The 11,289-nt window shown below is 38.0% G+C and overlaps 1 protein-coding gene across 2 annotated transcripts in view; it reads right to left on the bottom strand.

The window, feature by feature from the left end:
* Positions 1-10,076: 10,076 nt before the first annotated feature.
* GLRX3 (glutaredoxin 3) overlaps positions 10,077-11,289 on the bottom strand; it is a 41,983-nt gene continuing 40,770 nt past the window's right edge. For both annotated transcript variants that reach the window (XM_063307353.1, XM_063307352.1), the window contains exon 11: positions 10,077-10,344. In XM_063307353.1, coding sequence (XP_063163423.1) covers positions 10,294-10,344 — 51 coding nt within the window. In that variant the 3' untranslated portion in view covers positions 10,077-10,293. The remainder of the gene's footprint in view (positions 10,345-11,289) is intronic.

Genomic DNA, 11,289 nt, shown 5'->3' with positions numbered 1-11,289 from the left:
ATATGCTGGTTAGAAGCAAACAGCTAATGCTGAATGGTGCACAAATCATTCCCTCTAATACTGATTATTAAGTGTGAGTGCTGATGCATATATAGGCAAGCAACACATCAGCATTCACAAAAGAGAAGAGTCAGCAAACTCTGACTCATAAAAGAAAAATATATACATATAAAGGAAAGCATACCCTAAGAAAGCAGGGAAGAATCAAGACTATACATTGAGAACTCTGCATGCAAAGTGGCCAAAGAATTATGATTATTGGATTGGGAAATAAATGGGGAAAAATGCAGTGGAGTGGAGTGGAATAGAATGGATCCTGCAGCATTTCCCACTGCAGTGTTTTGTTGCAGGTCCCCTTTGCCTTTTATCTACCAGGATGATAGTTTGTAAATTTATTTATTTATTTATTTATTTATTTATTTATTAAATTTCTTTGCTGCCCATCTCTTGCACGATGACTCTGGGCTCATTACCCAGTAATTACCAATTGGTAATGGCTCATTACCAACTGCACAGCATATACCTCTTTGCAGGAATGACTTGAGAGGCCTTCGAAACTTGTAAAATAAAGAAACAATAGCTGGCCACTTCACTGCTGCCTCACAGTAACTTCTAAAAAAGGAAGCATTAATCATGTTCTCCAAGCTAAAAATATCCATTTCAAGAAAAGGGAAGTTTTAAGTACAAAAGGAACTTTCTGTTTGTGAAGTCAGTTCTCAATGCTCCCCACCTAGGCCTGCAACTAGGGTCTCTGTCACCCAGGGCAAACATGGATTGCACGCCCATTTTGGCACTCCCCAGCACTCATTTTGGTGCCTCCCCAGTGCGGCGCCTGGGGCACATGCTCCACTTGCCCCCCTAGTTGCGGCCCTGTCCCCACCTAATTATGATTTAGCAAGCATTGGTATACACTATTAAAATTTATAATGATCTGTTTTAAACAATGCTGTGTCATGAATACCCTTTGCATCTTATTAATATTAATAATTTGCAACATGAAGGGAAAACTTGTTGGCTCTCTCCAGGTATTGTAGGAGGCCACCTCCAAGCTTTTCTCATTAGTAGTCATGGTGACCTACAAAGTGACCTTATGGTTCCACCACCACAGCTAATATGAGGCAGTCAGACCATGGATCAATGGGTAGGATTCCCCAGGTGCTCCAGGAAATGATACTAATCAGGGATTGACTGTGGAACCTCTTTCATTCCTCTTCCATAAGTGTGTGTTTAACTATTAAGTGGTGGTCCTTTCCACTTAATGCCAATTACTCTTCCATTGTGCCAAATTTTGCCCTTTTCCCCTTTCCTTATAGCATTTTGTTATTTGCATGTCTAAGGGATAGAATTATTCTGCTAAAAGACGAAGAGTGTGCTTCTATTGAAATCTATAAATAGGTACCAAACCACAGACTGCAATCAATCAGAAAGCAATGGATCCACTCAGTAGAGATACATGTTTGCTCCAAGTCCTGAGTTTGTTTGTGTATGTATGTATGTGTGTGTGTGTGTGTGTGTGTGTGTGTGTGTGTGTGTATTAGAGAAAGCACACCTGAAAGATTACTGTTGAGTTGACAAACCCATAAATGAATAAATCTTGAAGACAGATGTTATCAATATACCTTTTCAATGGCACTTATCTCTCTTTCTTTAGCATATTATGAACTCTGAGAGCTGCTTATACAACTATTACTTAGTACTGACCAGTTAGCTTTTGATAATGAATAAGAATGGATTAATTTTCAAAGTGTTTGCAGCTAGCCATTTCTTTGAGGACCTGTTTTGGCAACTAGAACTTAAGCCTACACTATAGTGCTGGAGCACTTTTATGTTGGTCCCAGGAAGTACAGCTAACTCTTGTGAAACTAAATTACAAGAGATTTCTACTGTTTGGTAGTATGAGTTGTCTTTTCATGAAGGAAGAGTATCTGATATAATATTTCATTTTTATTTATTTATTTTGTTCCTTCAAGTCAGTGTTGACTCCTGATGACTGCCTGGACAAATCCCTGCAGTTTCCTTGGCAAGGCTTTTTTGGAAGTGGTTTGCCATTGCCTGCTTCCTAGGACTGAGACAGAGGGCTGGCCCAAGATCACCCAGCTGGCTTTGTGCCTAAGGCAGGACTAGAACTCATGGTCTCCCAGTTACTAGCCTGATGCCTTAACCACTACACCAAGCTGGCTTGCTAATATTTCATTTGCTTAAACATAATTTACCATGCTGTTTGCAGGGCCATACAAATGGTGTTTTTCCCCCATGGTGAACAGTTCAATTCTCTAAAAACAACACTATGAACAAGGCAGAAGAGAATGTCCATAAACAGTTCTCATGTCAAGCTCATTAATATAGATATTCCTGTTTTACAAATGACAGATAATGTAAGCATCATCTCTATTTAAACAGCATTAAGGTTACTCAAAGCCCTATGAATTTCTTGAAGCACGCTGCAGACAGCATCTACTACACTGCCCCACCCACCTGTTCTCCAGCCTGTGACCTGAAGTTCTGTGGTACATCCCTTTCTTCACAGGACTATTAATGTCTTTGCTACAACAATAGATATGAAGCTACCTGTTATATCTTCTTATGCCCAAGCTTCAGGGCTACTTCTTGTGCTGCACAAACTACACATGACAAGAATTAAAGAGTTTCCATCTTGGATTGCAAAAATTCCATTCCTGTCCTTAATGAGGTAGTGATGACTGTATGGATGACCAGTGGTGCAATTAGGTATTTTTGGACTCTGGTTTTAATTGTTGAGAGCTTCTTAAAGAGTCATGTGCATTACATGCTGACTTCAAAAGTGGTAAACTGGTTTGCTCTTTTAGGTGGCTTTTCAGCTCATTCTGCCGAGAAGGACCCTGGGCCTTTGCTGTGGAGCTTTAACTTACATCATCCTTGGACGGAAAAAGGCAGTTTCATTGGCTGCACCCATTTTTCATAAATGTGCATGTATATGTGTCTGTGCATGTATGTATATGTATATATGTAGGGGTGTGCGTGCATGTGTATTTGTGTACTTTCACCAGTTGAAGATATATGGCCTTTTGCTATAATATCCTTTAGTGTGGCTGAGATGTTTTGCAGCTCCTTGGCCAGAAGCACATTTTTCATGGTGCTTCCACAAAATATTTACACCGCACTATTTAATCTTCACTGCGATCCCACATGGCAAAAGCAGAAGTAAATAGCCAGCAACTGTGCTGTACCACTGCGCCAAGCGCAACCATCAGAGCAAAAGAAGTTGGAATGTTTTGTTCCTTAAAGCATATTAGCACAATTGTCCTTTTGAGAACTTGAAACCCATTAAGGCAGTGCCCAGGCTAAGAACAATCATGGAAAAGGAACCATTCTGGAATGGCGATATAATAGGAAAGATACAAAGAACCAATGCAAGTTAAACCCTTATCATCTGAGATAGATCAGAGTCATTCATTCTACTTGGCCACCCAACACATACTGAACTTGTGACTACATTTTGTTCCAGAATTGATGCTGTTTCTTCAGAAAGGTTGGAGGAGAAAGCATTCAGGCAAAAATGGCAGAGATGCCAACTGCTTCACAGACTACCTATCAATGTTGGTGATTCAATAATGCCTCTAGAGTTTGTTAAGGTGATCACTGACAATCATTTTATAATTGTTCAACTATTGTTCAACAATAATATTAAATGTAACAATGCAATCCATCAAAAAATAGGGGAAAAAACAGCGCAAATTAGATCTTTACAAAAAGACGGGTGGGGAGGGTGAGAAACACTGCAATGCAATTGGAAAACCTAGATCAAGAAATGTGTCTGTCCTGGAGCAAACAACTAATGTGCAGTCAATCTCAGTAAGCAACTACCTCTGCATTAGCTTTTTCCTTAGTGAGGAGCCCCAATTGTGAACATCTCAAGCCTTAAAGCAAAAGTACTCAGCCTTTGCACAGGAAGTATGCTTAATGCATGAATTGTCCTAGGGTGACATCCTGTGGTGGAAATTATCGAGGCAGCCAAGTAGTTATTTTCATGGTACTTTTGGAAAGATGGTAGGCTGCTCCCTCTAGTGGAAAAAAAGCATAACTTCATACTGGCTAAGCAATACTTAAAATTTGTTGTCACTCAGCAATGGGCTGCCAGAAGTTCCTAGAACAACTAGCTTCTTCATTTTTTGCCATGCTACCAAAGGCTGTTGGGATTTGTAGTTCTGTAACTTCTATAAAGACAACAGTTCCCCATCTCTGTTGTAAATGGCTACAAATAAATGTTACTAATCTGTAGCAAAAAAATGCAGGCCACATACAGAATTAAATGAGTTAAACATCTAGAAGTAATACTAACTCCACTAAGACATTTGTGTAGTTAGTATTATTTCTTTATGTACAATAAAGAAATATCTTTATTATACATAAAGATAAAACCTAAACTTAGTTATCTTCCAACTAAGAAAGCCAGGCTCCATTTTGCTCAGTATTTTTATTTTTTTTGTTAGATTTCTCTCCTATTTGTTTAAAAATATGGTGATATAATCATCAGTTGGGTGCAATGGGAAGAAATTTAAAACTATGTAATTTTCCAATATTGTTTTTACTGATCTTTCTTTTTTCATATTTCCTTATTCCTTTTAAATGGTTATGTGCATCCATCTTTGGAACAATGACAAATAGTGGTGATATCAGTATTAATATGCTTATAGTTTTATAGTGATTTCTAGTTATTTTTTAATATGGCATAATGACCTTAGTTATTATGAATGAATGAAATAATAATTTGAAATTTGATGATCATTGTAAATGATCATAAACTAAATGATTAGTTTATTTTTTTATTTATTTATTCAATTTGAATGGCTGCCCATCTCACCTAAGTGACTCTGGGTGGCTCACAGCAGTTAAAAACAACAATCCAATAAAAAAAAGTTTAAAACCAATATAAAACATAGAAAACCATCAATAACCATTTTAAAAGAAAAATAACTATGGTCATTGGTCAAAGTCCATCCTTGCATGAAGCTCAACAAAGCTGTTGTAAAAGCTCCCCACCATAATTACTGATAACTTATTCTTATCTACTATGTCTCTATCTTCTTTTTTTTTAACATAGTTATTTATTTATAATTTAAACAAATAAATTATAAGATAAATACAAAAATGGGGGTGGGGGTGATTGACATCCCACTTTTCTTCTAGGATAGCAAGATGGCCTTTGTACAACTCCCTCCTCCAAAGTTCCACACAACTACAATCCTCTGAAGTAGGTTTAGCTAAGAGAATATGACAGAGCTTTCATGTCTGAAGGTAAACCTGGGCCTGGGCCTCCTTAGCTGTAGTCCAACAACTTCACTGTTAATATGGGCTAACGAGCAGCAAATAAGTTCTCTGCTTGAAGCAAAAAATACAAGATTTGTGGAACAACATTGCCAATATGGATTCCCAAAAATTACCATAGAAAAGAGAGATGTTAGCTGTGGTATCTCAATCTTCAAGCTAAGACATGTTCCTTTACTTACGGTCAAAATAATCCACCTTCCAACACTCTCATAATTGTTTAGCAATGCAAGGGACAAACCTTTTGATATTGGGTGTAATACTTCATATTTTGGAGGAAGCCAAGAGCTGTGATAGATGAGCTGATGATGCAAAATGCATGAGACTGTTCAGGATTTTTGCATTTATTTGCTGATGAGGTAAATAATTTCATACAAGCCATAACAGCTCAGAGAGAATTCCATCCTCCATTTTTTTTCGTATATTAAATTGTAAGTAAAGTTCAGATGAATTCAAAGAAACCAAGTAGATATCAAGGCAGCTGCTTTAATTCCCAGAACTGGAGTTTCCTTGCCATCCTAATCTAAATTCAGTTCCGCCCTATTTCCTAGACAATTTCAAAAAATGATCTTCCAGAATCTCCTGATACAACATCATAATTAAATTCAACTTGGCTATTTTCCAGTCTAAGTAAAATTAAGTTAGATGCAATGATACAACAAATCATATTGTTAACCACGCACTGCTGACACTACTTTTTAAGGAATCAGCCAAGTTAGCTGTTCACTTTGACAGGGAGACTAAGCAAAAAGGGATTTTAAAAATGTTAGACCAGAAATTGGCAGGCCATAATGTTCCAAACATCAAACTACAGTGGAACAGGTAAGATATGTAAAGCATATAGAATAATTTTTATGACTGGGAAGCCCAATATTAAAAATAAATCCAAATACCTCAGAAATTCAGGTGGTCTCATCACAATGTAATCATTATTAAATTGGAGTTTAAGATAAAAGGTTGGACTTGATAGAACAAAAGAGAATGAAACATCAGCTCTGCCTTTAAAATAAGCCACATTTCCTAAGGCTAAAGACCTCTGCCACAAAGAAGGTCAAAGTTAAAAAGCCCAGGACAAGGGAAAAAGCTCAGTTTCCAGGAGGTAAGTACTTGGTGATTTACCTAATGATATGGCTGGCAGCTGTGCCATGAGTCTAGTTGACTTCTGGAATAAGAAGGTGACAAAACCATTAAAAAGAATTGCCTTCAAGCAGCCTCATCATGACAGCAGATCCTGGGGGGCTCTAAGGTTTACCAAGGAGCTCGAGATGCAGTTAAAAAAAAAAAAAAATGGTTGAAGCACCAGTAGCAGAAGACAAAGAACATGGCCAGCCCCACCTATGAGCTCAGGTTTGGGCCGTTGATGATACACACAGCAAAAAGTATTTCTCTGCCCACATTGCACTAGCAAAACATCATCCAGCAATGCAGTTGTACTTAATCTGCATATTATTGGGGATGGCTCTATCAGTCTGCTGTGGCTGATTTGCTAAACATCTTGTGGATAAAATAACTCATATTTGGAGATATGTTACACTGAGGACAAAACAAGGTAACTGGGATTACTTGTGAGATAACCTGGGATTCTTTGATCTTGTGTTCTCAGAAGTAGAATAGATTCTTTGCGTTATCCACCTGTAGGCTGGATCCTTGATTCACTTGGCTCCTTTGGGCAGCCAAAGATGAGGGGAAGGGTTAGGTTCAGGAGGCTATTAATGCCTAAAGGAAAAAGTACCATCAGCCTTAAAGGTATTTATGCACCTGACTGTAGATGCCATCTTAAAACCCAACATTATTAGACACCTTCCACCTTTTTTTAGCAAGATTTGAGAAAATGTGATGGTCATGCAGCTACCAAGGATTCTGGATAAAGTGGATGACCTGGATTGTCTTCAATCAGATTTCAGACCAAGACCTTGGAGTGAAACTACATTAATTGGTCTTGTGGATGACCTTAATCAGGACTTGGATAGAGGGAGAGCAGCTCTCTTCATTAACTCTCTCAGTAGTATTTAATACAATTTATTCTGATATCCTTCTGGATTGTCTACAACAGTTGGGATTTGGGGTAACAATAGTGCAATGATTCCAGCTCTTCCTGAGTCAAGAGATGGGGGAGGAGCATTTGAGCTTGTAGCTACTCTGACATGGGATGCCTCAGGGCTAGTTCCCCCTGCCCCTGCCACACATTCTTTTAACATCTATAGGAAACCATACGGTGAGATCATCTGTTGGCTTGGGGTGAGTTATCATCAATATATAGATGATATCCAGATGTACTTCTCCTCACAGAACCAAGAAGGAGATGCAGTGGAGATCCTCACCCAATATCTGGAGGCAATAATGGACTAGATTGGATGGAAAAGGTTGAAACTGAGTCATAGCAAAATGCCTTTTTTCCTCTTTTCCCTTTTATTATATTGTTAGAAATATTAATACATTACATTGTTTCAATACAATGATGTTTATAGCTTTAAAGTTCTTGAGATTCTATTGCATTTATTATTCACAAGCCATGAGCAGTTACAGTTCCATTTGGAGGACTTAACAATGGTAACTCTATTTACTTCAGGACTGGATTTCTGTAATGCACTCTACTAGGGCTGCCCTTGACTCAGAAACTGCAGTGGGTACAGAATGTGGCATCCCACAGGTTCAGAGATGAAAGTCAATTCAACAGTACAACACTACAGGTAATGCAGATAAAGGCTCATAGAAGCTTGGGCCCAGGGTATTTTGGGGACTATCTCCTAAAAGTACAGTCTGCCTATCCTATCCAGGCCAGAGAGGTTAACTTTGCTACTTGTCCTTTTGACCCAAATGGTATATGGGGTAGAAGTCTCAAATCAGACCTTCTCATTGGCAGCTTGGCTTTCTGGAATAAACTCCTTGCAAGACATAAATTCACACCTTTTCCTATTTCCAAGAAAGCAGTAAAGGAGTAAAGATCCAGCTGTTTCATCAAGCTTTAGAGTTGACTGATAATTGGGATTGTAGGATTGTTTTAACTTCCTATTTCGATTTTTTCAGACTTTGTCCTCATTATGTTTTAATATGGGAGTTTGTATGGTTATTTGATTGTGCAATGCCTATCATTTGGCAAGGAGACAGTATGTAAGTCTCCTGGAGAATCAGTAAGTTATAATGTATGTTCTGCAAATCCCTAACACGACCAATACCAGAAGAACGTGTAAAAAGGTAGCAATCTAACCAAAGAACTCTTGTAGTCCTCTGGCTTCCCATTTTCTTTTACAACTGATATTCAATATTCAAAGGCACCTATTAAGCTTTCAGTGTTACATTTCAGCCCAGCACCACTATGTATCTATGCTCTGCAGGCTCCTGAACAGTTTATTTGGCAGCAGGCTCTCAGATACAACTTAGCTTGTGCAGACATTTTACTGTAGGCAAGAAGGAAGCCGATTACAACAGCAGATCTGCCTACTACAATTTACAGCAATCAGAATCTATCATCTCTCTCTCTCATCTCAGCACTTCTAGACTTAAATTCTAGGCTTTTTCTGCAATTTAATGGATATTTGACCATTCTCTTGAAGGTCACAGAAGACAGCTGGAATACACTGACAAAATATTCTAGGGACTGTCGTTTCTTGCTGCACTGCCATCATTGCTTACATCCTTTGGGAACACATGGGCATTTTTAATCTTTTTGTGTAGCTTAGCAATCTAGAATTTATCTAGAATTTAGTATTACCCTTAATCATGCTGGTATTACTATTAGCACTCAGCACCTGTTTGCTATTAAGAGGGAATTCTATTCCCTATTGCTACTTTATTAATGTTGTTTTAGTTATTTGTATTTCATATTTCATCACCGTCCATCTCACTAAGGGTGACTCTGGGCAGTTTACAATACAATTAAAGTACAGATTAAAATACAGTAAAAGTAAAATACTTCATAAAAATATAAATATAAAATATAAAATCCAAGATGGCAAATACAAAGATCTTAATTTGATACATGTAATTCCCCAGAGCCTCTTCAAGGCACTAGCCACCTGGATTGATTACTTCTCCTCCCACCCAAGGCGAGATGGCAGAGCCAGGTCTTCACTCCCTTTCAGAAGGCCGGGAGAATGGGGGCCTGCCTCACCCCTGGGGGCAATGGGTGCCACAGCAGAGAAGGCCCTCCTCCTGGACCCCAATTGACAATCTCTCATGGATGGGGTCCGTAACATGCGCTGCATGACCAGGTGGTACAGGTCAATGTTTTGTGGCTGAGATGGTCCCTCAGGTAACCTGGACCCATGCTGTATATGTTTTAGCTGTATAGAACTATAGATATTGTTTTCATACATTTCAATCTAAATCTAAATAACTACAGAAATTACAACCAAAGAGTTTGGTAGAATATGACTACACAAACACACAATTTAATAATTTAAATTTACAACTTACAAACGCCATGCTGATGCAAAGCGCTCACCTGAACCTGCCTTTGCTGATTTACCAATCAATGAAGGTACGGAAAAACCCCTAAATTTGTTATACTGCATCCCTTTTCGGTACTACTTAAAATATAGCTAAAAAGATACAGCTCACATTACATAGGTTCTGATTGGATGGAGTTCTCATTCATGAATCTGACTGGACTGCCATTAATGTTGTCTTACCTTATCACATGCATCAGACTACATCACAAAGCTCAATGCCTGTAATAGTGGTCCTCACTGTGAGCAGACCTACCAGCTACACAAGGGTTAGGACAGCTAGATACCTGTGCGAACGGAAGGAAAAACTGAAGTACTCAGACACACTTTTGAACTTCAATTTTAATTCAATCTGAAGATGTTCATAAGTTTAGAATTGTATGAAAATCTACATTTACATACACCTCTAGCATGGCCTGATAAAAGTATAAGAAAGTCAGAAACCCGCATTCTGTTTTTTCCATCATGACCTGTTCCAGTGAAAATGTCAATAATATTTTTTTTGTATTTCAGCTGTCTTCATTACTGAATTTCACTTGCATCAATTTTCTCCTTTCAGAATAGATGACAACTCACCAGATTCATTTAGTTCCTGGAAACAGAAAGGGAGAAAACATTCAGAGACTGATATGACTAAAAAAACTCTACCAACCAGCAAGTTGGATGCATGAAGCCCAGTCCCCATAACTATTTTTTTCATTAACTGTGTATCTACCAATCTATCCTAGAAATCTGACATACATGGACTTGCCAGTACGGCAACCAAAAAATCTTATATGGTGCAGCCTCATGAAGTCTTCCTAGCCTCAGGTATGAATCTTGCCTTATACCAGTTAAGATTTCACCACCTAAACCCAGTATTTTATATTCTCAATAGCAGCAGTTCTCTGGGACTTAAGCATTAGAATGTATTACCACTACATTCTGCAAGATTAGCCCTGACATATGGACCTGGAATTTTCTTAATGTCTGGAATACATTCTAGTATTGTTCATGTTTCCCTAGAAACATGAGCAGGGAGAGCTTCATAGGCATGCTTTTTTGGAAAAGGGAAAGTGCATGTTTTTTTGTGTCCCTGAGTATCCAAACATGTAATCAATTTTACTGTATCTTTGGTTGCAAGAACTATTAGAGATGGATTTTAAAATCAACCCAAAATGAAATCAGAGGATTCTGTGTGCAGAAAAGGAACTTTTATTGGACATTGATATGTGTATGTATAAAATGTTACTGTCAATGAAAAATGCTTCCCAATAGATTTTCAAAATGATTAAAATATGAACTGTATCATCTGATCCATCCTGATTCCAATGCCCTCCCTCAAAAGATACAGTACTGCATCATGTAAAGAAATTTAATAGGAGTCACATGCAAAGAAAGTGAGAAAATCTTATATTCTTTAAAACCACACAGTATATAATCTTTGAATGCAATATACTGCTGAACATTTGTTTTTAAAAAATAACTACATGAGCTAAGTAACATAAACCTATTTTAAAAAACTAATGAGACTTATTGATTCTACCTTCCCAGGAGA

Source organism: Candoia aspera, chromosome 6 (genome assembly GCF_035149785.1).
Source record: "Candoia aspera isolate rCanAsp1 chromosome 6, rCanAsp1.hap2, whole genome shotgun sequence".
NCBI lineage: Eukaryota > Metazoa > Chordata > Lepidosauria > Squamata > Boidae > Candoia > Candoia aspera.
The sequence above is the reverse complement of the archived record's forward strand: the minus strand, read 5'-3'. Positions and strand labels throughout refer to the sequence as shown.